Raw genomic sequence first — 25577 nt, forward strand, 5'->3', positions numbered from 1 at the left:
AAGTTTACCAGAAGTTTCTTAGTACCAAGGGTTAGCTTATTTTAAAAATATCTTCATGTTCAGAAGCTTTGGTTTTACTACTGTAGTTTAAATGAGTTTTTTTGGTAGTTTCTCAAAAAATATATCCATGTTTACAATAGTAAACACTTAGATTTTTAAATCTTAAATTAAAATGGATGCTTTTTACATGTAGGATTACTTCCTTTTCTAGTGCTTATATTCTTATAACAAATGTATTATTATTACTAATGGATCTAATCCTAAGTGATATTTACACAGGACTCTTATTTTTGTAATTCAAAACTCTCCAGAGAATTTAAGTTTGCAGCAGTGTTTGGTTGAATAATTTCTCCTGTTTCTCCTTTTGTTTAATCTCTGTTGTTAGATAACTGTTGCTTTTTTCCCTCCTAATACTAGCATATCTTAAGAAATATGAAATGTTCATTTTTTAGCCATTCTTGTAAAATGTTATACTTGGAATTAATTATACCTGCCTTTGTGTGTTTATATGAAAGTACTTCTCCAATGTGATTAGCTTCTTTCAGAATATACTGCTATAACTGGTGTACTATTGTTGTTCAACTATGGATAGCAAAGAAATTCATTGTTTTAGTTCTTTGACATTGTCTCCTCTCATATATCCTCTCCCTTGCATTTCTTAAATTGATGGTTAAGTTATATGATGGACATGTTGTGAAAGTAGAGGATAGCTTTTGTTCATGCCTAAATTATAAAATTAAGTGAAAGAGTAGTAGGACTACATGCTATGTCTGTCATTCCTTATGAATTGTTTTTCCTCTTGGAGGAATGTTAATTTCTGTTAAGGTCCTGAGTTCTGGTATAGGAATGTGGACTCTAAGAAGTGGAGAAGTCTTATTCATTATTTTAAAGAACTTCAGAGTGTCGAATAAAAGTCAGGATTCCTTGCCCCAGTTTATGGTTGGATATACATATTTCTTGTGTAGCTTTTCCACTACATTAAAGTAGAAGCCTATGTCCCTCTCCCTCACCCTAGTGTCTTGACTCCCCTTAGCCTCTGTTGGTATATGTGTTAGATAATGCTAGAAGAATACTTTCTTGCCTATTTTATTTCTTTGATAAAATGCATATAATTTTTGCTTACAGGTGATACTGAAACGCCATACACCATCTCATATGACTGTAAAATTAGAGTGTATAATGATAGGTCCAAACACCTCATGACCATAGACAATTAGTGGAGGCAGCTAGTTTCCATTAACAAATACGTGATCAAATTCTGTGGTCAAGCAAAAGTCAGTTGCCCTTATGTAAAAAAAAGAAAGTCATAGATGGGATTACTGCAGTGGGCAAGTGTTTAACATTGTGACCTAAGAAGTTTTTATGACCACATCACTAAAATGTCTACTTTCTATTTATGTCATAAGTAGTGAGATTAACTTGTAGAACTTTTAAATGTCAGCTAGAGAAATAAAGGAAAAGAAAGAAATGGGACTGTTAAGGGCCAAACACTTCATGTACTTCACTCATTTAATTTTCACAAACCAATTGTGAGTTATAGGTAGTTACTCTCATCTTACAAAAGAGAAAATTGAGCTTAGAAAGGTTATGTGATTTGTCTTTCCAATAGTAACATGCAGATATAGTATGTTTTTTGTCTTTAAGATGCTTTTGCTTTATTTTTCCATGTTTGGATTATTTGAGCCATCTGCAATTCATTTTATTATTAAGTATGACTCAAAAATCATTCTTCTCCATGGTGCAGTCCATTTATACAAACAACATTTACCAAAGAGTAACACTTTTTGTCAGCCCCATCTTGCTTCTGACCTCACTATTGAATGGGCAGTTCTCTTGCCCTTTTACTGCAACAAGTCTTATAGCTCATGTATTGGTTAGTGCTATTTCAGTCCAGTGGCATTTGTTGAGCTCTTACTATGTATTTCAGTTAGGATGCTTCTAGTAACAAGAAATAGAAAATTCAGTGCAAATAGAGTTAATCCATAGGAGTATGTATGAAGAAAGCATGGGTAGAGTGGCTCCAGAATAGATTAATTCAGTGGTTCAACCAGCATCATCAGGGACCAGGTTCCTTCCATCTGTTGGCTTTGTCATCCTCTGCTAACTTTCTCTGAGGCTGCAAGATGGCTGGTGCTATTTAAGGTGTCACATACAGATAGGATAATTTCTCATGAAAGGAGGAACTAGGTTTTACATGTATCTTTTCAAGAGATGAGAAACTTTTCTCAGGAACCTTTTGTAGGTTTCCCCTCGTATCTCACATACCAGATTACTACGTTCCCGTGTTTAAGCCAAACACTGGCAAAAGTAATAATAGGCCTCTGGTATGTTTGTCTTAAACTAATCAGTACCACCCTACCAGAGCTGGGGAAGGTCTCTCCCTCCTTGGAAGCTCTTAGTCTCATGGCGGAAGATGGGTGGCCCCAACAAAATCAAGGTTAAATTAGGAAGGTATAAATAATTATTGGGTTAGGAAAGCTAACAGTCTCTGCTATGCTATGAGTAAAATGTGATGCTCAGTTCTGGGGTTTAGCTTACTCAAGGTGCTTAAAATCTAGCTGCAAAGATTGAAGTAAAAAATAACTAATACAAAGAGAACTGTTAGTTTTAATAGGTAGTTTAGAGAAGGTCATACAGAAGAGGGAGTATAGTGGTAAATTAGAGAAAACATAGGATTTTGAGCCAGAATACTAGGTTTGAGTGCTAGCCACTGTACTTTCTAGTTATAATTAGAAGAATGACTTGTGATTTTCTACTGATTTTTGAATAATGTATCTTCAGTTTAAAAATACATGCTTATTCTCAATTCTTAATTTTATTTTTAAGAGACTGAGAATCTTTAAAATCATGTTTTTATCATGGTCATGTTATATCTTTAATTACTAGACAAAGTATTTTGATTCTTACACAGCTTACTAGCTAGCTGTGTGGCATTGGACAAGTTAGTTAATATTTCTGATTATTTGCCTTGGAAAAATAAATGAAGTAGTAAAACAAGGTAATTTTTGAGGTTCTTTTCTAACATTTAGTAGTTTTTCTAAAAACTTATTTGGAGTAAGAGTGGAGGCATGTGAGTAAAATTTAGTATACGTTTTTCTAACTTTTAAAAGTTTTATTTAATATTTGAAAATAATTTAACCTAACATAAATGTAGATGTTCTGAACCTTTTAAAACTGAAAAGTGTTAAAATAATAAAAATATTATTTTATTATTTTATTATTTTAAAAACTCTTAAAATAATAAAAATAGTTATTATAAAATAATAGTATAATATTTTGAGGTTATCTCATATCTACTCACATTCCCTAGACCACTTCAGGGTGTCAAATTTTGCTCTAAAAATTTTCTTGTGTAGCTAATAGTATAGTAAGTAGTCCCCCCTTATCCGCAGAGGAGTATGTTCCAGGATCCCCAGTGGATGCCTGAAACTGCCGATAGTACCACAAACCCTATATATACTGTGTATTTTCCTGTACATACATATACTTTATGGCTTTTCTTTGACATGTCTGAATTGTCAGCTTCACTACTCTTGCACTTTGGGGCCATGATTAAGTAAAATAAGAGTTACTTGAACACAAGCACTTGAACACAGTTGATCTGATAACCGAGATGATTACTAAGTGTCTAAAGTGTGGGTAGCATATACAGTGTGGATACGTTGGACAGAAGGCTGATTCACGTCCTAGGCAAGACAGCAGGATGATGCAAAATTTTATCATGCAACTCAGAATGGTGTACAATTTAAAATTTATGAATTGTTTATTTCTGAAATTTTCCATTTAGTATTTTTGGACTTCAGTTACCCATTGACCATGGGTAACTGAAACTGTGAATAAAGGGGAGAATAGTGTACTTGCACTTTCCTGTAGTCTGTGTAATCTTTTGGAGTGAAACTTAGTATCTAGTCTAAGAAAAATATTATTTCTTGAATAATGTAATGCCTTTGCCATTGAGCATACAAATCATTGGTTTATTGTACATTTTATACCTACTTGTTCAGGTCACTCTTCAAGGCACTATGGGAAAAATGAAATAGTAACTGTGGTTTTTCCTTAAAAAATTAAAATCTAGTAAAACATTTAAAAATATATATTTATATTTAACTTACCTTTTCCTAGAAAACAGTGAATTCAGATAATTTATTGGTTGTTTTTTCAATTTAGAACAGGTCAAGCATCAGCTAAAAATCAAATTCTCATGTAAAGGTTCTTATCTCTTTTCTATATTTTATTTTATTTTATTTTTTTAGACGAGGCAACCCTTGGTTGACCTCATAGATTGCAAGGACCTTGTCAACTTACAACCCCTTATTTTTTTATTTTTTATTTTTTATGCCTACAGCACCTGGTCTTCCTAGGTGGTTTCCCATCCAAGTACTAACCAGGCCTGACCCTTCTCTTTTCTATAAAAAGAAGTTAATACTTAGATGGCTTATAGGACTCTAAGAAATGTATCTCAAAGAGAGATGGACTTCCTTTAGTTGAGGAGCTTTTTCTTCAGATCTGCACAGACTTCTGAATTTTGAAAACTCACCAGTATAGGATGGGTTTATCTCTTAAAGCAGTCAACAACATTGGGATTATTAGCTGTTTTCTCTGTGGTCCGTTTCCAACTCATGCAATGATGTATTTTAAAGCCTGTTTAAATTTGACTCTACCTTTTGGTTTTTAGGGGAATATTTTAAGTATTCTTAAATAGCTGGGTGATTCACACCCATGGCTTAATACAAAGTATAAAGTCTGTATATCCTTTAGCTTAAATTTTTCTTTTATAAGCATGACTGTATAGGGTCTGCAGAAGGTACATCTTCTTTTGCTGCTTCTGTTTTTATTCTTGGGCTCTGCAGAGCAAACTTGATTTCCCCAGCTAAATAAAATGAAGATTACTTGTATTTATGTGAATGTTCCTTCTGTTCCTGCCATGTGACAGGATATATCCTGTATAGATCCATTCCCACTTCAGCACTGATTGGTATACCTTCACATTGCCCTGCACTTGCTTAGATAATATTTAAATGTCCATTTAAAAGCAAAAGCTTATGTTTGTTCTTTACTGATAGTTGCCCTAGAAGATACTTTAAGAAAGAGAACCTTTATGAAAATCTAGTATGTTTTTATCATTAAAAATGTGTCTAACTGCAGAATTTATTTTATACTAAATTTCACACACATTTTTAGGATCTATTATTTAGTTACCACATTTAGTTACTAAAAATTTGTAGTCCTAATATAGGCCATTTGTTTTCAATGAGTGTCTGTGAAATAAAATGCTGTAGTAAGAGGGAGTAAAAGTAAAATTTTATGCCCGTTTGAGGGGAAAAGGGCATTAGGTGAAGTCAGTTGTGGCTAACTGGTGGTGATTCTGCTGCTCTTCTGTCTTAGAGAGTTAGAAGGTGAAAATCTATATATGAAATAAAAACAAATTTTCTCTCAGTACTCATGTAACCTTTTAGAAAGTGTTAAATACAAGATGTATGTGAGAGGGCAAATTAAATGTTAAAGGTTGTGTTTTATTCTTTACTTATAAAAAAGAAAGTATTCATAGTGTAAAAAACTAACTCTTTGTTTATTTGTTTAGGATGGATTGGATGCTTTGGTGTATGATTTGGATTTTCCTGCCTTAAGAAAAAACAAAAATATTGACAACTTTTTAAGCAGATGTAAGTAATTTTTGTGGAGGTTAATGACAGACTGTATGTAATGAAATTTTAACATAGACAAGTCAAGCCCTTTTTATCTTTCTGTCTACTTTTTGGTTATTTCATCAATAATTCCTACATAAAATGAGTAGGAAGTGACAGAAACTTTATTAGCCAGTTTAGATGTCTATCAGGAGAATCTATAAAACATTTTGCAGAAAAGGGAATGAAAAGTAAATGGTTAAAATAAATATGTTAAAACAAGCATTTACATATATTCACATTGAATTTCAATAATGTTATATTTGTCTTTTTCTTTTATAAGTGAATTAGCTATATTTTAATATCTGTGGGAAAGAATAGATTACATATAAAAAGTCCTAATTTCTTAAGGAAAGCTGGCTTATATTTAAGTTTTACAGACATTCTTTTCTAAAAATTCTGTTTTGGATTTTGATATTAAATATTATCATTTAAAAATTTGATTAAAGAACTTATTAAAACAGTTTTAAACTTTTAATCTTAAAGACTTGATAATAAAGTTTAGATAATAAACCCATTCCATTTCTTTATTTCAGTTCCTAAACCTAATATTGATATTTAGGTTGTGTTGGTTTTAGTGTTGTCTTTCAATTTTGGTTACATATATTTTGTTAGAAAAGTTTTATTTTTCTGAATATTCAAATGTTTTCACTTACCAATTTTATGTTTTTATAATTTTCCATTTTTCATAAAATATTTATTCAGCCTTAATTTAATTTTGAAATAGGATGCCAGATCTGAATTAGGAACTTTTTAAGTATAAAATTTTCTTAATTTCTCTCATCTTACTGAAATTGCCCAAAATTTTATTATCGTTTACATTTGCTTACCTCTCTACTTAACAGTATAGCGAAAGAACTAAAAAGATGGAGAAACATCACTAGTTATTTGATGGGAGGCAAAGGATAAGTCTCATTAGTACAAAGAGGAGTATGTAAGGTTAGGGTAGCAAGAATTGGAACACATGCTTTCTTAATCTGTTACTCCTTTTGCTATGCAGTGTTGCTGTTTTCATAATATTAAGTATGTCTTTATATTACATTTTATAAATAGAAACATCAGTAGCCACAATAGAAATTACTAAAATAAAATGAAAATATAAAGATGAAGTATTTTAGCTGATAAACCTGTGTAGTTTAGTTTAGTTTATAAATTGGAGAAAAGTACAGAAAATAATATAACAAAATTTTAACAAATTATGTCTAGCATAAGGTAAAAACTGTGACCAAGGAGAGTTTATACCAGGATTGCAAAGTTAGTTTAAGAGTCAAAAGTCAATTAGCATAATTTACATTATCAACATACTAATTAGAAAAGAAAATCTATAAATTATCTCAGTAGATGCAGAAAAAGCATTTGATAAAATACAGTATTCATTCTTGATTTAAAAATACCTCTGCAAACGAGGAATTGAGGGAAACTCCCTTACCCTGATTAAGAGAATCTATGAAACAACCTGCAGTTCAGATTGTATTTAATTGTGTGTGACTAAATGCTTTTCCTTTAAGATTGGGAAAAGGCAATCATCTCATCACTTTCATACAACATTGTCCTGAAAGTTTTAGTGCAATTAGATAAAGAAAAATCATATAGATTAAAAAGGAAGAAGTGAAATTTTATTTATTTATATGCCATGTTTTTTTATATAGAAAATCCTCAAGATTTTCTGCAAAATATTGCAGAAATTTTTATATAGAAATCTTGCAAGATTTTCTGCAAAAATAGTTCAAGAACTAACATAGTTGCAGGTTAGAAGGTTAATATACAAAAAAAAATTATATTTCTATAAATTAGCAAGGAGCAATTCGAAATTGACATTATAACAAATATAGCACCATTTATAATAGAAGCAAAAACATGACAAATTTAGGAATAAATTTGACAAAATATGTGTAAGTTTTATACTGAAAACTATATACTATCACTGAGATAAATTCAAGAAGACCTAAAAAAAGAAGGATATTCAGTGTTCATCAGTTGGACAATTCAATATTAAAATGTTAGGAGTCCTCAAAACCTAAGTGGGCTTTTTTTTTTTATAAGATGACCAGCAATTCTAAATTCATGTGGAAATTTGAAGGATTTGGGATAGCCAAATAATTTTGGAAAGAAAGAACAAAGTTAGAGGACTAACATTACTGGATTTCAAGATCAAGACAGTATAATATTAATGAAAAACTAAACTCATAGATAAATGGAACAGAATAGAGAGTCCAGAAATAGACCAGTATACAGCCAATTGATTTTCAACAAAAGTAACAAAGTAATTGAATATTCAGCCTTACTTCACGCCATATACAAAAACTTAACTCAAAATGGATCATAAACTTAAATGTAAGAGCTAAAACCAATACCGCTAAAAGAAAACATAGAAAACAATTGTGACTTTGGGTAGGCAAGAGTTTCTTAGGTGGGACACAAATAGCACAGACCATTGTTTTGGAAAAAAAAAACGGTTAGAATTCATCAAAATTCAAAACCTTTTCTCTTTAGGAGACATTGCTAAGAAAAATGAAAAGGTGAGCCATAGGCTGGGAGAAAATAGTTACAAAACATATGAAAGGGAAAGAATAGTCTTTTTAACAAATAGTACTCAGACAATTGGATATCCACATGCAAAAAAATGAAGTTAGACTCCTCACACCACATACAAAATTAATTCAGCAAGTAAGATCTAAAACTTTAAAACTCTTAGAAGAAAACAGGCATAAATCTTTATGACCTTGGTTAAGCAGTTGTTTCTTCAAAATAATACCTAAAGTACAATTAGCAAAAGAAAGATAAATTGGACATCATCAAAATGAAACTTTTGTGCTTCAAAGGACGCTATCAAGAAAGTGAAAAGACAACCCACAGAATAGGAGAAAATATTAGCATATAATACACCTGATAAAAGATTAGTGTCTGGAATATATAAAGACATGTAACTCAACAATACAGAGACAACTCAATTTAAAAATGGGGAAAGGATTTGAATAGACATTTCTCCAAAGAAGGTACACAAGTGGCAAGTGAGCACATGAAAAGCTGCTCAACATGGTTATTAGGAAGTTGCAAATTGTGGCCACTATGAGATACCAGTACACATTATTAGAGTAACTAAAAATTTAAAAATTGACAAAATGAAGTACATATATGTGAACATGTGGAGCAGCTGAACTCTGACACATTTCTGGTTGGTTTGTAAAATAGTGAGGGATTTTGGAAAACAGTTTGCATATTTCTTATGAAGTTATGCATGCATTTACCATGACTCAGGAATCCTGCTCCTATGTATTTAGCTAAGAAAAGTGAAAGTATGTGTCCACACAGAGACCTGTATGAGAATGTTTAAGGCATTTTATGTATAATTGCTAAAACTGGAAGCAACCCAAATGTCCATCAGCTTGTAAATAGATAAACAAAATGGATAAACGTAATGGAATACACAACAGTGAAAAGGAGTAACTGATATGTACAACAACATTGATAAATCTCAAAAGCATTGTGGTAAGTGAAAAAAAGCCAGACAAAAAGAGTACATACTGTATGTTTCTCTTTATGTGATATAACATTTCCTTCAACTACTGAAGTTGCTTTTATGAACTATTTCAGAGTAATAGATTTTCGTTGGATAGAATTTTACATATTGCTGAGATTAATTTATGAAGATATAGCTTTCATTAGTGAGTACATCAGAATTATTTTATTAAAGGTAAATGTTTTGTTTTGAATTGCTTTTTGCCGACAGGTATCAGATGTAGTGATCTAAGACTACACCTGGAATATAGGATAAAATCTTTCTCTTTAGTATGTACTGTCTCACTAAAGTATATAGCAGCTTTAAATTATAGCAGCTTGAAATATTTTAAACTTCAGGCCTAAGTATCTTACAAGCTATTTTTTTTTATCTCTTTGGGTTGGCGACTGAAAGGGAAAAGAGAGTCAGTCTCTGACCATTTGACTGAATATTTAGTTAAATATAAAGATTTGCTTTTCTGGACTCTGCTGTATGATACCTAAACAGTGAGGACTACAAAGGAAATGTTTATCAGCCTCACATAACTGATAAAAATTTTAAGGTGAATTTTAGATAGGGGTTAGAGATAAAATGAAGCTATCTTGATAGGAGTTACTCACATTTTTGAAGAAACATGTTGGGTGGGAGTCATTGGGAGGGATGGAGAATTTGGGAACAGTGATTATGATTATATGTTTGAACCATTTTGAATGTCACTGAGACTTTGGAGTAAAAGATTCATAATTATGTTAGTAGAAGTCTTTTTTAATGTTTCATGAAAATTATAATTCATGCAAATTATATTCAGACAGGAACAGATCCTCATACATGCTATCACAGGATACATCTCCTAAAGCACTTAAGAAACCTAAATGGTAATGGTGACCATTATGTAAAGTAAGACTATATTAAGCATGGGAGTTTCCACAATAAACTGTGCCAATCAAATTTTGAAGTACAATGTCTGGTTTGCCTGGAGTATAGACAACATTTTTTGTTTGGTGTAGAGAGGGAAATAATTTAACACAATAATTTGTTTGATAGTTGTACTTCCTTTATCCTTTTCTTTCCTTCTTGCTTCTCCTAATGTGCAAAGTATTTTTTTAAGAAGTAAAGAAAAAATATATCTTAGGTCAGTCATTAATAAGACAAGTAGAGATATGCTAAGTGTAATTTTATACACTAAGTCAGTTTATTGTCTGTGATTTATATAGCCTTGTTTGAAATATAAGTAGTGCTTTGTTATGAAGAACCTAGGATGAACTTTATAAATCATTAAAAAATAATGATTCCTTTTCATAGCTAGGATGGTAGAATGAAAAGGATTGTGGGCCATAAACTTAATGTGTAATTATTTTACCTCTTTGCTTTTATATAAATAAAATGATATGATTACTAAAGAAAGAAAACGTCAACACATTTTACTCTGTATAAACATGTACCCTTTCTAAAACAAGATAGAAATAACAGTGTATTCCCATTGCATAGGCAATTTTTATTTTAACACAGCCTCAATTCTTTTCCCTCTAAGAGCTGAAATTATTCTAAGAGTGGCAGTGGGTTACAAAGATATGTAACTTCATAATTGGATTTTGTTTATTTTTATTACTTTTTATTTTATTTTTCAATTAGAGTTGATGTTCAGTATTATTTTATATTAGCTTTAGGCGTACAGCATAGCAGTTAGACATTTTTATAATTTATGACATGATCCCCCAGATTAGTACCCACCTATACATAGTTATTACAGTATTATTGACTGTATTCCCTATGCTGTTCTTCACATCGCCATGACTATTTTGTAACTACCAATTTGTACTCCTTAATTCCTTCACCTTTTTAACCCAGCCCTGCAAACCCCCTCCCATCTGGCAATCATCAGATTGTTCTCTGTATCTGTGAGTCTCTTTCTGTTTTGTTTGATTGTATTAAAAAAATAATTTCAAATAAATTAGTATTTATTATTAGTATTTACAGAAATAAATGTTCATTAAACTAAATTTACCATAGTGTAATAGAAGGTAATGGAGGAGGGAAGAGCACTGTATGAAGAAAATCCATGAACCTGAGAGTAAAAATGTGCTAGAGAGCATTTGTTTGTCTAAAAAAGATAAACCCAGAAATCATATTTTATGGTAGCATACTATATATAGCTATATTAATATAGATTACAAAAGTGGCATAATAGCTATGGTAGTGGTAGTGTAGCAGCTATCTACTTATAAAAGCATGTAGAACAATTGATAAAATCTTTATATGCTTTGCCAATAATGTAATTATTCAGCAAGTAATGAAAGTAATTGCTCTTCTGAGTTTTTGATCAAAAAGGCTGAATTGGTTAGCATTTGGGAGGCGACAGACTTTGAGAGAAAGCATTCAATTCACTTTAGATCAGTGGCACTGTTGACATTTTGGGTCAGATAACTGTTGAAGGGGCTGTTCTTTGAACTATAGGATGTTTAGCAGCATCCCTGGCCTCTACCTTCTAGATGCCAGTAACATACTCTCTAGCTTACCCCCAGTTGTGACAATCAAAAATGTCTCAAGACTTAGCCAAATGTACCCTGGGGGTCAAAAATGCCCTCAATTGGGAACCATTGCCTAAGACTCTATGTTACTGAAGGAAAGAAATACTGGGCACAATCAGGCATGTGCTCCAAGCCTAGGAAATTTAATTAAATTTACTGAAAAGATAAATCTTAAAAATAGTGATTCCAAGTGAAGGATGGTATTTCAAAAAGAGTAAATATAAGAAGATTGCACTCAAAGAAACCAGGGTTATTCCACAGGGAGTTCTTAGCTCAGGGGAAAGGGTATGAATGAACATGTTAAGTATGAGTACATATCCAGGGATAAATGCAAAAGAGTAGCATAAATCTATAACGGTTGTGTTAGGCCTAAAGCCCGTGATGAGCCAAGACTTGTGAAAAGTTAAGGCAACAAAAGTAATTTCTTTCCTCTAAGCCTTCTCATTTTAGAGTTATGGGTTTAAGATATGAGAAAATGATAAATTCACTACATGGAACCACTTATTCTTAAATGATTTTTTGAATGTCCAGTCACCAAAGACATAAGGAATATAATACTGTTTTTCTTAAAAACTATAGCACTTACCATCTCGTGGAGGGAACTACAGAAACAAATAGTATATACCTTTATAGTAGTGGAAGTTTGTAGAGAAGGTAATGATGCATAGATGTGAGGGAGTAAAGAAAGGCTTTGGAAAGTAACATTTGAATAAAGTCTTAGAGGATAGGCTAGATTTCTCAATTGAGGAAGAACAATTTAGGCAGAGGGGGAACAGCATTCATTAAGTTATAGTTATTTGAAAGTATGATATCTTTGAGGAACGATAAGTTTGGTATAAACAGAACTTGATTTTTGGTGAGCCAGCAGGAGTAAGGAGAACAGATGGCAAAAGAAGAGACTGAAATGGTAGGTTGAGCCTTTGGGTTAATGGATTGCATAAAAAAGGATTACATTGTGTTTTGTTTTTGTTTTCATTATTCTCAAGAGTTTAAAAAATGTAGGTAAAGGAATTGAAGTTCAGGGAAAGAAGAAATTTGAGCACTTTAAATTAGTTTACACCCCCAGATCTAGGGAAATTACACTCTAGAATATTGAATTAACATGCTGATGTGATTGAGGATCTTTAGAAAAACTTTAGAGAATAGTGGAACTGCTAGAAAATTAAAGAAAAGAAAATAAAAAAAGACTGATAAATGTAGATTTCTGATCAGTGACAGTCTTCAGGCAGGTTTGAACTTTACTGCTGCACTTACTCTTGTTCAAGAGTCGTCATCTCCACTTGAATGATCACAGTAAATCTTCTGTCTAGTCTCAGTGCATCTACTTTTGCCCATGTGCAGTTAGTTATCCACATTTAGGCCAGAGATTCTTTTTTAATTGCAGATTTCATTAAGTCAGATCTCACTCCCGGCCTTTCAAAGGATTTTCTTAATCTGGTGCTGTATGACCTTTCAAATTACGTTATTATCTATACTACTCTCCTTTTTGTTTCCTTATACCTCAGTCACATAGCTTACATTTATTTCCTGGAAAGTACCTTGATACCTTCTCCATAAGACTTTTTAGATGTTGTTTTCTTTACAGAATTTCCTCCAACCCCATCCAACCCCTTGAACTCAGTCAGATTTACTGCTGCTGGGTGTGTACTTTCATGGCATCTTGTGCACTTATCACAGTTAGATTATGTGTTTTTTGATATGGTTATTTGATTGGTACCCATTCTTCTCCTTCCCTCATCATTAGATTGTAAGCGTCATTTGAGCAGGACATTTGTATTTTTATTCCCAAACCTGACTGAATATTAAGTACTCATTAAATATTCGTTAATTGTATTTGAGGTTAAATGCTGACTTGTTAGAGATGATCTATAAAGTATTCTTTTCTTGGCAGAGTTCAGACACATCATTGGTTTTTAAAATTACTTTTGATTGCCACATAGTTCAAATGTATTGATGATAATATAACAGATATCTCTGTACCCATCATCACAATTAAACTAATTAAAGTGGTTAGTTACCATATTAAAGGGCATATTGCATGTATCATTGTAAAAGGATTGTAACTACATTTTTTTGTGAATTTTTCTAAGTAATTATGTTTGGTAACCAGCCATATAATATTTTGATGTTCCATAAAATGAAATTTAACTTCTTCTCTGATTACTTTCTTATCTTCCTTCCAAAAATAAGATTTCATGGATTACACACATTTAATTAGATATTAATTTATATGTAAACAGGTAGTAATTATCATTAGAAAATTTATTCCTCTTTTCTCCCATCTCAAGGTGTTAATATATCATTATTCTGGCATGCTTCAAAACATAAAATACTTTTTCATAATGTTTAAATTTGTGAAATCATGATACTTTTCTGCTTATTAAATTATTATTACGATAGTTGAATGTTAGTGTTATTTTTAAATTAGCTATTCATTAGCTGGTAGTTAAAATCAATAACAATTATTTTTTATTAATACAATGGAGTAAATTATTTTCAGTTTAAAATGTTCTGCTGATGTCAGTGAATCTGTTGTTCATCCAAGGAAGTAAAAACAATTTCAATATGTTTGCCTTAGCTCCTCGTGGAATTGCACAAAAGGTACATATTACTCAGTAGAAAAGGGGAAACTTTTCTCATTTTAAGTTAATGTATAAAAATATTTAAACAAAACAGCAAAAGTTTTTATGACTTGTAAAAGAGTCTTCATTTTAATGTTTGCGGCTAGTTTCTTCTCAAGATGTCTCATTACATTTATAAAGTCATTACTGTAATTTTGAAGATGAGTACCACATTATCTGTATGAAAATTAAACACGGTTTTATCTACTTGGAATATAAATTTAGATGTAGTTATAAGTCTACAGTTTGAGGGATTTTAAGGAGCAAAAATTCAGAAAACAGCAAAATTTATGTATTGTCTTTCATACACTGTTTACTTTTACATTTGAAAGGGTTAAGTTTCTTGAGAGAAGGAAAGTATAAATAGATTATGTTGATCATATATTGCGATTAGTATAAAATTCAATTTTCAAGCTTCTCAACAGATTAAAAAAATGTAATATTACCATTTGGTAGTGGCATTAAAAACTTCCTTCACAACTAAATATTAAGGTACATGTAAGAATGTGTTAATATGGGACATATCCAGTCAGAGGCATTAAAATGTAAGGTTTTAGTATGTTTGATTTTTTTGCTTATTAAGTATATAAATGACTTGCATAGTTTGGTAACTCTAGCACTTCAATAGTGAATGTATTTCCATTTGAGGGGGCAGGGGCAGAATTGTAGTCATATTTTGGGATTATTTTTTCAAACGATACTGAAGTATAAGAAAAAGAGTACTTTATTGAAGGACATAAGACTGATAGATCATCAGGGAGAGTCTAGAAGCATACTTTTTTATTAAATGAATATTTAGCATAAGCTTAATATAGCACTTAAGTCATTGGAGAAAGATAGATTATTCAGTAATTTGTATTGAGACACTTGGATATTGATGGGAGGAGAAAAATTAAATTGAGTCTCCACAATATATACAAATGTAAAGATATAAAGTCCTAGATGAAATTATAGGTGTTATGTTTATAGTCTTCAAGTAAGGAATGCCTTTTTTTTTCCAAAGAGGATACCAGGGCTAGAAACTGTAAAGGAAATATTGACAAACTTTGGTGTATCAAAACTGTGTATAAAGAAAAATGTAAAGAACACTGACAAACTGGAAAAGATTACAACATACTTGATAGAATTATATCCTAATATATGAAGAGATTCTTCCAATCAATGACAATAAAAAACAGACAAAGTAACAATGTATAGTTTAATGGAGAAAAAACACCAATGACCAGTGAGCAGGTGCCAGTCAAACAAATGCATTAATATTTCAAGAAATATGGGTTGAAAAAAGAAAAAGATTCCATCCCCATCTCCACCTCAATCTAATGAGAAAGATAAAAAAGAATATTTAGGATAGTTTAGTATTGAGAGTGAAAATTAGTGCAGTCATTTTAGAGAGCAGTTAGTACATTTTAAAACTAATAATATTCATGAGCATAATGTATCCTATAAATACTTAAAGAAATATATCCTGCAAAAACAGCTCTGCAAATATACAGGAATGTTTGTCATAGCAAATATATGTTGTCAGAGCAAAAAGTTAGAACAATCTAAATATAAATCAGTAGAATCTGTCAGCTAACCAGTGCTTTCAGTGAAAAGCAATTCACAAAATATCTTTGTACATCAATAAGTATGTATAGATAACACATTTTAAAAAATACATATATCCCATTGAATGAATATACATCATAATTTTAAAAGGTGTTTTTATAATAGTGGATATTTAGGTTCCTTCTAGTTTTTCACTATTATAAATAAGGCTGTGCTGAACATTCTTATACATACAATTTGATATACTTGCTTTTTTCCTTAGTTTGGAGTGAATTCCAGGAAATGCTGAGTCAAGAGTTGTATCCAGTTTACATTTTTATATATATTGTCAAAATGCAGTTTTATACCACAACAAGATATTTTAAATTTTAAATTGGAGCCATAAAATTGAATATATTATTCAGTATGACCAAGGATGTTAGAAGATGTTGTTTAAAGTTATTAAAAATAAACTATCACTCAATCAGATAGATTTTTCTTTTACAAGTATAACTATTATTATGATTAATACCATTAGCAGACAGGTAAAGACAGTCAAACAAACTGGATTCTGAGTTTGATAACCAATCCATAGATAAACAGGCCTTGTCAGTGTCATGGGATAACTGTCTACGTCTGATGCCAGCAGCTTCTCATTCTAGAAGAATCTCTAATGTCCATTGTTGAATGTCACAGATAAAGGTAGATGTCCATTCGCAGTTAGGTGCCTGGTAAGGCCCTTCCAACAAGATTGGAGAATGCCTTTTATTTTATGTCCTTTCCCAAAACAAAACAAAACAAAAAATCTTTAGGTAGCAGTCAGTGATCTTTAAATTCTCTGTCTCCTGGGAGCTCCCTGTGAGAGGAAGCAGTTAGCAGCTTGGCATTTTCTTAAAGTGACTGTCAGATCTTGACAGGAATATAAGATGTGTTAATAATGTCAGCTCATAAGTTCATTTATCTAAATCCAGCTTAAATGCACTGTGATACATGGAGGAATGCAAAAACCAAAAAATGAGGAGCCAGGGATCAGGGAAGAACCAACAAGCCGTCTCGGGTTTCCCATAGCCCTGACTGTTCATTCACTTTACAACCATTTTTTATGCATACAATATATCCTAGAAGTTTTCCTCACTTACCATGCTGCTCATGCAGTTTCAAATCTTTTGAGATACTCTAGGAGTCCTGAAATACTGCAAAGTTATTTCTACATGTACAGAAAAGTTACAGAAATAGTAGAGATTATCGTATGCCCTTCACCCAGCTTTCCCTAATGTTAATGTCTTATATAACCATGGTACATTGACAAGACTAAGAAATTTAAATTTTTATATTACTAGTAACTAACTACATACTTTACTCAGATATCATTTTTTCCATTAATCTTCCCCTTTTTTTTCGGTTACAGAATGCAGTCTAGAATACCACATTGTATTTAGTTGTCATTTCTCCTTAGTCACCTCCGATCTATTAGAGTTTTTTAGTCTTTCCTCGTTTTTTTACGATCTTGACAGTTTTGAAGATTACTGATCAGATATTTTATAGAACATCCCTTAATTTGGTTTTGTCTGATGTTTTCTAATAATTAGACAGGGGTTATGGGTTTTGGGAATGAGTACCATAGAGATGAAGTACGCTTCTCATCACATTCTATCTGGGCTATTTGATATTACCATGATTTATTAATGGTCTGCCAGGCTTTTCTCCCAGTATGTTACTCTTTTTCATTCCTTACCCTATTCTTTGGAATCTGGTCCCTAGTCTAGCCCACACTCAAGGGAATGGAGATCAATAAACTCCACCTCTAGACTCAAAACACTGCACATTGTCTTTCACAGAGCAAAAGTTTTTTATTTTGATAAAGTCTAATTTATCAGTTATTTCCATTGTGGATTGTGCTTTTGATATTGTATGTAAAATTCATTGCCAAACCCAAGATTGATTTTTTTAAATAGCTTTATTGAGTTTTATTTGACATACTATAAAATTCACTTATTTAAAGTATACAGCTCATTGTTTTATGTGTGTTTAGTTGTGCAGCCATTACCACAGTCACTTTTAGAACATCTCATCACCTCAGAAAGAAGACCCATACCCATTAGCAGTCATTCCTCATTTCTCCTCAAGCTTCTCAGCCCTAGGCAATGACTAATTTATTTTGTCTGTACAGATTTGCCAGTATGGACATTTCCTATAGATGTAATCATACAATAAGTGGTCTTTTGTGACTGGCTTTTTGTACTTAGCATGCATGATGTGTTCAAGGCTCATCCATATTGTAGCACATATTTCATTCTTTTTAATTACAAAGTATTCTATTGCGTGGGTATACCAACATTTTGTTTACCATTCATCAGTCGACAGACGTTTGTATTGTTTCTATTTTTTGGCTATTATGAATAATGCTGCTATGCACATTTTTATACAAGGCTTTGTGTGGACATACATTTTTATTTCTCTTAGGTAGATACCTAGAAGTAGAATTGCTGGGTCATATGGAAATGCTATGTTTAGCATTTTGAGAAACCTAAGATTTTTAAATATATATTTTTATTATTTTGGAGTAAATGTATGATTGCTTATTTGTTCCTGAATGGATAAGAGCTGCATGTAATTATCTCCATTTGTAAATAATATCATTACATGTTTTTAATGTTTTAATAGGTATCATCGAGCATATACATACATCAGAGACATATCTGTGAATGAAGTGTGGTCTTTATCATTAAGGAAATGGGAATTACAGTATAGTAGAAGAAACATATAAACAATTCCTGTCCAGATCGATAGATGAAATAATAGGGAAATAGTGATGTCCCAGAGGAGGGATTAATCCCATCTGCTTGAGAGGATCAGGAATGGCTGTGGAAGAGATACAGGATTAGATCTTGTTTGATAGTAACTTGGTCAAAGAAAGTGGGGAAGTCATTTTAGGCTGGTGATCAACATCTGCAAAGGCATGGAGATATGAAGCAGTATGGCCATATAGGCAATTGCAACTAACTGGGCTTTGCTAGAGCATTGTTTGGGGGAGAATATCTAGATAAAAGACAGGAGAAATCAGACAGTAATAAGATCTAACATAACAAGATTTATGTTATGTTGAGAAGTTCAGATTTTTATTTATTTATTTATTTTTTGGGGCTAATCTGTTTCTCAAACTGTGTGTGTGTGCGTGCTTGCGCGCATGTGTGCACACACTGGCAGAACAAGACATATCTTCCTGGACCTTGAATTTTATTTGACGGTTTGGGCGTAAAATAATTTTTACATTAAAACATTCAAATAAATAAAATAGTCAGATTTTTATGAAGTGGAATACCATATTGTAAGTTTTCCAGATAAATTTTAGATAATTGTAGAGCTTGTTAGGGCTGCTTTGACTACTCTATAGGTTTCTTTAAGGAAGGTTTAGCAGTATTTTGTTCAAAAGGTATATTGTGCATAGCTTTTATTACCCTATTTTATCTATTCTGACATTTTAAACTTTTTTAGAAAATTGGGATATGTCTTAAAGGCTATAGTGATATTTGAAATGATGGTGTATTTTATAATATAGGATCTTAGGCTAGGCAAGATATATCTTTTTCTCATTAGAAAGCAACAGAATAATTATGCAAAACTTGAAACATATAGAAAATGTGAGGAATAAAATAATCCTACCACACAGAAATATTTGACTGCAGTTATTATTTTGGTATATTTTTTTCTGGCCTTTTTTCTATCTACATACCAATATATATTTTTTATTTTTAAAAAATTGAGTTTGTAAAACACATGTAGTCTCTTCTGTTTGCTCAGCATTGCCTGCTGGATGTCATTCTATGCAATTATTCAACAAAATTTTAAATGTTGCCTGATATTTTATTACGTGTATATGAAATTGCTTAATTTTTATAAGTTGAAAAGCATTTTATTGTAGAAATCTTGATTCTATGTCATATCTAATTTCTTTAGGATAAATTTCTAGAAGTAGAATTTAGTGGGTGTAAAGTGTGATTTAAAAAAAAAAGACAAGAAGAACCATCTGTTTGCTTTCTGGGAAGTTAGATTGATGAGTCTGTATGTGATTGAAATCTTTTTTTAATTTTTGGTAACTCCAAAACTATAAATTTTCATCTTTTCTGTACAGCATCTTTTTCTAACTTGCGATTATTTAGAGACCAGTTAGCTTATTAGCGGCCTGTAAAAACTCATGGTATCTATTTGTGACTCAGTTTTCCCATTTCATTCCTTGCTTACTGTGCTGTGCAATAATATCTCACTTCTCTGAATCTTAGCTTTCTGCCAGCATCACCTGGCTCAATAGTTGACAGTCAGAAATTGGCCAAAGAGTTTGATGGTCAAACAATCCTGTTTTTTGGTCTTAGAATTAATGAGGATTTCCCAGATTTATAATTTTGCAGGTTTTATTTTGCATGAAACAATCTTTATGACTAACAAAGAGGTTAATGTTTATTATGGGAAAAAAGGAACACTAAGAAAATTGGGAAGTTCTCAGAGTTTTGCAGTTTTAGGTAGGGCGATGAGGGTAGGATGCACTAAAAGATGACACTTGAGAAAAGAATTGAAGTAATTGAGAGAGTTAGCAGGTATTTGAGGGAAGAGAATGGCATACAGAGGAATAGCTAGTGCAGAGGCCTTAAGAGAGGAGTGTACTTGACGTGTTTGAGGAGCATCAAGGAAGCCACTGAGGCTGAAGACAGTTTAAGCAAGGGAGAGAATAGTAGGATGATGTCAGAGAAGCAAGGAAATTGGGAGGCTAGGTCATGTACAGTCTTGTAGGCCATTGTAAGATATTTTACTTTTACTCTGAATGAGATGGCAAGACATTAGAGAGTTGAGCAGAGATGTGACAAGATCTAACTTATGTTTTAAAAATATCACCCTGGGTTAAGAACAGACTATGGAGAGGCAAGGATAGACACAGAGAAATCAGTTAAGAAGTGATAGCAATAATCCAAGGAAGAGATGATGATGACTTAGTCCAGCATGGTGTAGTGTAGAAGGTGAGAAACTTCTCACCTTCTACAGGTTCCATATATATTTCAAAGGTAGAGCCAGGATATTTCCCTGAAAGATAGGATGTGAAGTATAAGAGAAAAATAAAATAATCCCTATGTTTTTGCTTCAAGCAAAATTGAGCCAGCAGCTGAAATATGGAGATCATAGACAGAGGTTTTGAGTGAGAACATCTCTTCAATTTCACACGCATTAAATTTGAGGTGCCTGTTACTGAAGTAGATATATTTTGTAAGTACTTGAATATATAAATTTGAAGTTTGAGACATCTGTGCTAAAGATAAGTATTTGAGAGTTACTGATGTGTAGATGGTTTTTAAAGCCCTCTAAAGCAGTGAGTGTAGGTATAGAAGAAAGCACTTTGAAAGACTGAGCCTTGAGATGCTTCAATGTTAAGAAATCTGGAAGAAGAGAAGGAATAAGCAAAGGCTACTGGGAAATAACCATTGAGGTTGAAAAACACTTTTAGTGTTTTTGGAAAATGTGGTATCCTGGAAGTCCAGTAAAGAAAGTATACTTGGAGAGAGTGATCGAACTGTGTCAAAAGCTGCTGATAGACCCCTAGGACTGAGAATTGGTCATTGAATTTAGCAACATGGTGGTCATTTGTGACTTTGACAAGCAGTTTTGGTTGAAAGACAATGGCCAAGGCCCACCCAGAGTGGATTTAAGAGCAAATATAGGAAAGATTTGGGGAAGGGCGTGTGGAAAACAACAATAATGTAGACATCTTTCTGAGGGATTTTGTTGCAGTGGAGTTGAGTAATAGGCTGTAGCTTGTGAGGTAAATGGGATCAAGATGTTTAAGTCGGAATGAAAATAGCGTGCTAGGATACAGTTAGGAAGGGGAAAGCTTGGTGATACGGAAAGGGGAGAATTGCTAGAGCAATATCCTTGACCCAGTGAAATAGGATGATGTCATTGGTGGAGGGGATGGTGTAAGATAGTGGTATTCTCCTACATTAAAAGGTGAAGAGACCAAATATATGAATGTAATGCTGCTAATTGGAAAATATCTGTATATATTATAATAATTCTGTGGCAGTTTTCTGCTGATTATTTTATTTGTTTCAGAGTAGTAGCCAACAAGGTCATTAGCTATAAATGAGGATCACTAGGAGAACTGTGGGAGGTTTTAGAAGAGAGAAGAAAAGTCTAGCAGAGTGAGAGAATGAATAGATTAGGGCAGTAAATGAGTCTCAAGCCAAATTAAGGGCCATCTTTATGTTTGTGATTATGAATTTAAAGTGGGATCAGTCAACGTGATTTTATGTATTTATCCATGTATATTCAACTGCTTGGATGCTGACATAGAGTTAGTTGGAGAGTTGGATTTAAGTAGGATTATAGTTTTGCCAAACTAAGTACAGTCTGAGAACCAGGGCACTAACAATGCATGCAAGCAAGTGATTACAGTGATTGAAATTTAAGCTGGGTAGGTAAGAAAGAGAGAAGGTATCAGTGCAGTGAATTACACAGTAAAAATTGGATAAGATCAGTAGATTGGAGGTCTTGATGGGGTTGGGGATTTTTGGAGTTGAGTTATTGAAAAGAGTAAGCCGGGAAGCTAAGGGAATGCTTAGAGAGTATAAGATTTGAAATCAAAATTATGGAAGGATTATAATTACCGATAATGACAATGTCTAGTATGTGACCGTGGAAATGAGTGGCTAAGGTAATGTGGGGGACAAGATCACTGAAGGAGAGAAGTTAAAGGTATTGAGAGGGCTGGTTATTAGAAGTATCATCATGAATATATTAAAATTCTTAAGTTAAAAAGAATATTGAAGAGAAGATCAATAAACCAGGAATTTAAATTATCTAGCAATGAGATATGATGACCTAAGAGTCCGTAGGTACAGCAACAGTGAGAAGTAGTGTTAAGGAGCTTGTTAACTACTTCAAATAAAATGAAAACCAAAACTTGAAGATTTAGGGTGGGAGTATAGAAATGGCAATGGATTTTACCTATCCTACTTTCAGGACCAGTGGTATAAGGCATATGTTATGATAAAGGGTACCACTTGAGCTGCAGTAGAAATGGTGCCTTAGAGGAGCAGGGTTTCCATGAAAGCAGGGGTTGGCAAACTACAGCTCCCAGGCCAGATATGCCCTACCACTTGTTTTTGTATGGTTTATGAACGAAGAATGTTTTTTATATTTTTAAATGATTGATAAAAAGTCAAAAAGAAGACTAATTCATGACATGTGAAATTCAGATTTCATTGTCCACAAATAAAGTTTTATTTTGGGATATAGCTATGCTCATTCTTTAATTTATTGACTAACTACTTTTATGCTGCAATGGCTGAGTTAAGTAGTTGTGACAGAAATCATGTATGGTGGTGTCTTTGCTTCATACTGCTATTCAGCACACCATAAAGCACAGTGGTACAGTTAGAACTTGACAGTGTTCCATGTGTATCACCATACCACAACATTTTCTTTATTGTTTTATTGCCAATGCATACTTGTTGTGTCAAATCAAAAAAGAAAGTGAACTTTATATGTCATTTTAAGGCACAGTGGAGTATGGACCATTTTATAAAGTTAGATGTGTTTATTAAATAGTGACACTATAGCAATGCTACAAGAATACAATATACTGTACATTGACCTTACCAGAGTAAGCACTCACTATAATATTCCTACTCACAGAAAGCAACAGTCAGAAAAAATAGAATATTTAAAATGGAATATCTCATTACAGCAGAATTTTCTTCACAAAAATATAAAAGGAAAATGAGGCTGCAACTTAAATAAGTTTACGGGTTGATTGTTAGCAAAGGTAAAGCTGTTCACTGGTGAGTGCTTACAGCAGCAAAACAGATGTATACAGAGAAAAAAAAACTTGCTTAAGACTATTAGCTTTTTGGCAAGAACAGTTGCTTAAAGAATTGAGGCCATTGGAAGCAGCATCAATAGTCAATTAAAAAACAAAACAAACAATTTTGACTGGTTTTCCTTAACACTTGTTTATTGTTGAAGAGTCAGTACCAAGTTTGAAGTGACTAAAGAATTATTCTCAATGTATAGTCTGCATGGAACAAGTACAGGCAAGAATATCTTTAAAGAACTTGAGAAAACACTAAGTACAGCTTGAAGTGGAGTATGCTAAGGTGTGTTACCAGTGGCATTAGTTAAGGTGCAGGAAAAGGCTTAGTTGGACAAACTAACAAAGCTCGTGAAAGCAAGGTGTTTAAAACCTATAGTTATTCATTGTATTATACATCAGCAGGTTACTTTGTGGAAAATATTTGAATCTATCATGTGCAGTTGAACCACAGTGTCAATAGTAGACATCATTCACTCGTATGGATTTAACCATCATCAAGCCTGTAAATTTTGGTCAGAAATTGAGGCTGAACATCCCAAGTTATCTTAGCATACAGCAAAGTTGATGGCTTTTACTCGTGTGTGTTTGTGTGTGTGTGTGTGTGTGTGTGTGTGTGTGTGTGTGTGTGTGTGTGTGTTAAAGACTACTGTGGACTAAATTGTGGCCCTCCCTCTCAAAAATTCATATGTTAAAACCCTGACCCTTAATATGACTATATTTGAAGATAGGGCCAGTAAGGAGGCAATTAAGGTTAAATGAGGTCATAAGGGTGAGGCTCTGATAAGATAGGGTTAGTGTCCTTACTTGTGCACACACAAAAGGAAGAAGCCATGTAAGTGCACACAAAGACACTGGCTGTCAACAAGCCAAGAAGAGAGGCCTCATCAGAAACCAGTTGTGGTGGCCCCCTGATCTTGGACTTTGAACCTTTTTAACTGCAAGAAAATGAATGTCTATTGTTTAAGCTACCCAGTCTATGATATTTGGTATGGCAGTATGGGCTAAGACAAGAGCCAAGATGAAGTTTTTTCTGAATGAAAGGAACTACTCTCAATTGTCATTGAATTATCATTGAACACTGATTGACTTTGAGAATAAGTTTTTGCTTCAGACTTAATGTTTTTTAATGAATTCAACTTAAAATTAAAAGCAAAATAGCACTTTTATGCAAAACTTAAATGTAATAAAACCATTTTGACAACTAGTATTGTTTGAATCACAAGTAATGTCAAGCTTTTTTCTACACTTCCTGTGCTGTCGAATTTAATAAGGAAGCAAGTTCTCCATTCCCACACAAATTTGCAACAGATACATTTTCTGAGATCAAGCTACAGACGTTATAACGTATTTATGGCTCTAAACTTTATATTATCAGAGCCAAGGATCCTTTCTCAATCCCACAGGCTATTATGTAATACATATTATCCTAGTTCAGGCCTTTCTTTTATCCGTTTTACATATTCAATAGCTTTAAGCCTTATCGTGAAATATTTTTGATAATTAATAATTCTATAACTACAGCCCTACAGGTAAAGTTCAAGCTCCTTAACCAGTTTAGGGCTCTCCAGCCTCCTCCAAATCCTTACCACAAACTTAATACTCCAGCAACACAGAAATCCTTGTATGTAGTTCCTCTGTGCCTTTTGCTTATGTTGCCCATCACCTGTAGTATTCTCTTCTTCCTTTCTGGCTGCTATTCTTCATTTTAGACTCATTTCAAGTGTTATCATCTCCAGAAAGCATTTTCTGGCCACCTCCCTCCCAGGCAAGCTTGGGTTAGGTGTCTTTCTTAGTTTTCCACAAACTTTGTGCTTATGCTCCTTATTTTTTTTGTTTGTTTGTTTTCATTTTTTTCTGTTT

General features: G+C 32.7%; 1 protein-coding gene across 2 annotated transcripts in view; it reads left to right on the top strand.

The window, feature by feature from the left end:
* The window catches only part of ROCK1 (Rho associated coiled-coil containing protein kinase 1), a 131678-nt gene that overhangs the window by 31647 nt on the left and 74454 nt on the right, over positions 1-25577 (top strand). For both annotated transcript variants that reach the window (XM_011360461.2, XM_011360464.2), the window contains exon 2: positions 5582-5663. In XM_011360461.2, coding sequence (XP_011358763.1) covers positions 5582-5663 — 82 coding nt within the window. The remainder of the gene's footprint in view (positions 1-5581; positions 5664-25577) is intronic.

This window comes from Pteropus vampyrus, unplaced genomic scaffold, assembly GCF_000151845.1.
Source record: "Pteropus vampyrus isolate Shadow unplaced genomic scaffold, Pvam_2.0 Scaffold55, whole genome shotgun sequence".
Taxonomy (NCBI): Eukaryota; Metazoa; Chordata; class Mammalia; order Chiroptera; family Pteropodidae; genus Pteropus; species Pteropus vampyrus.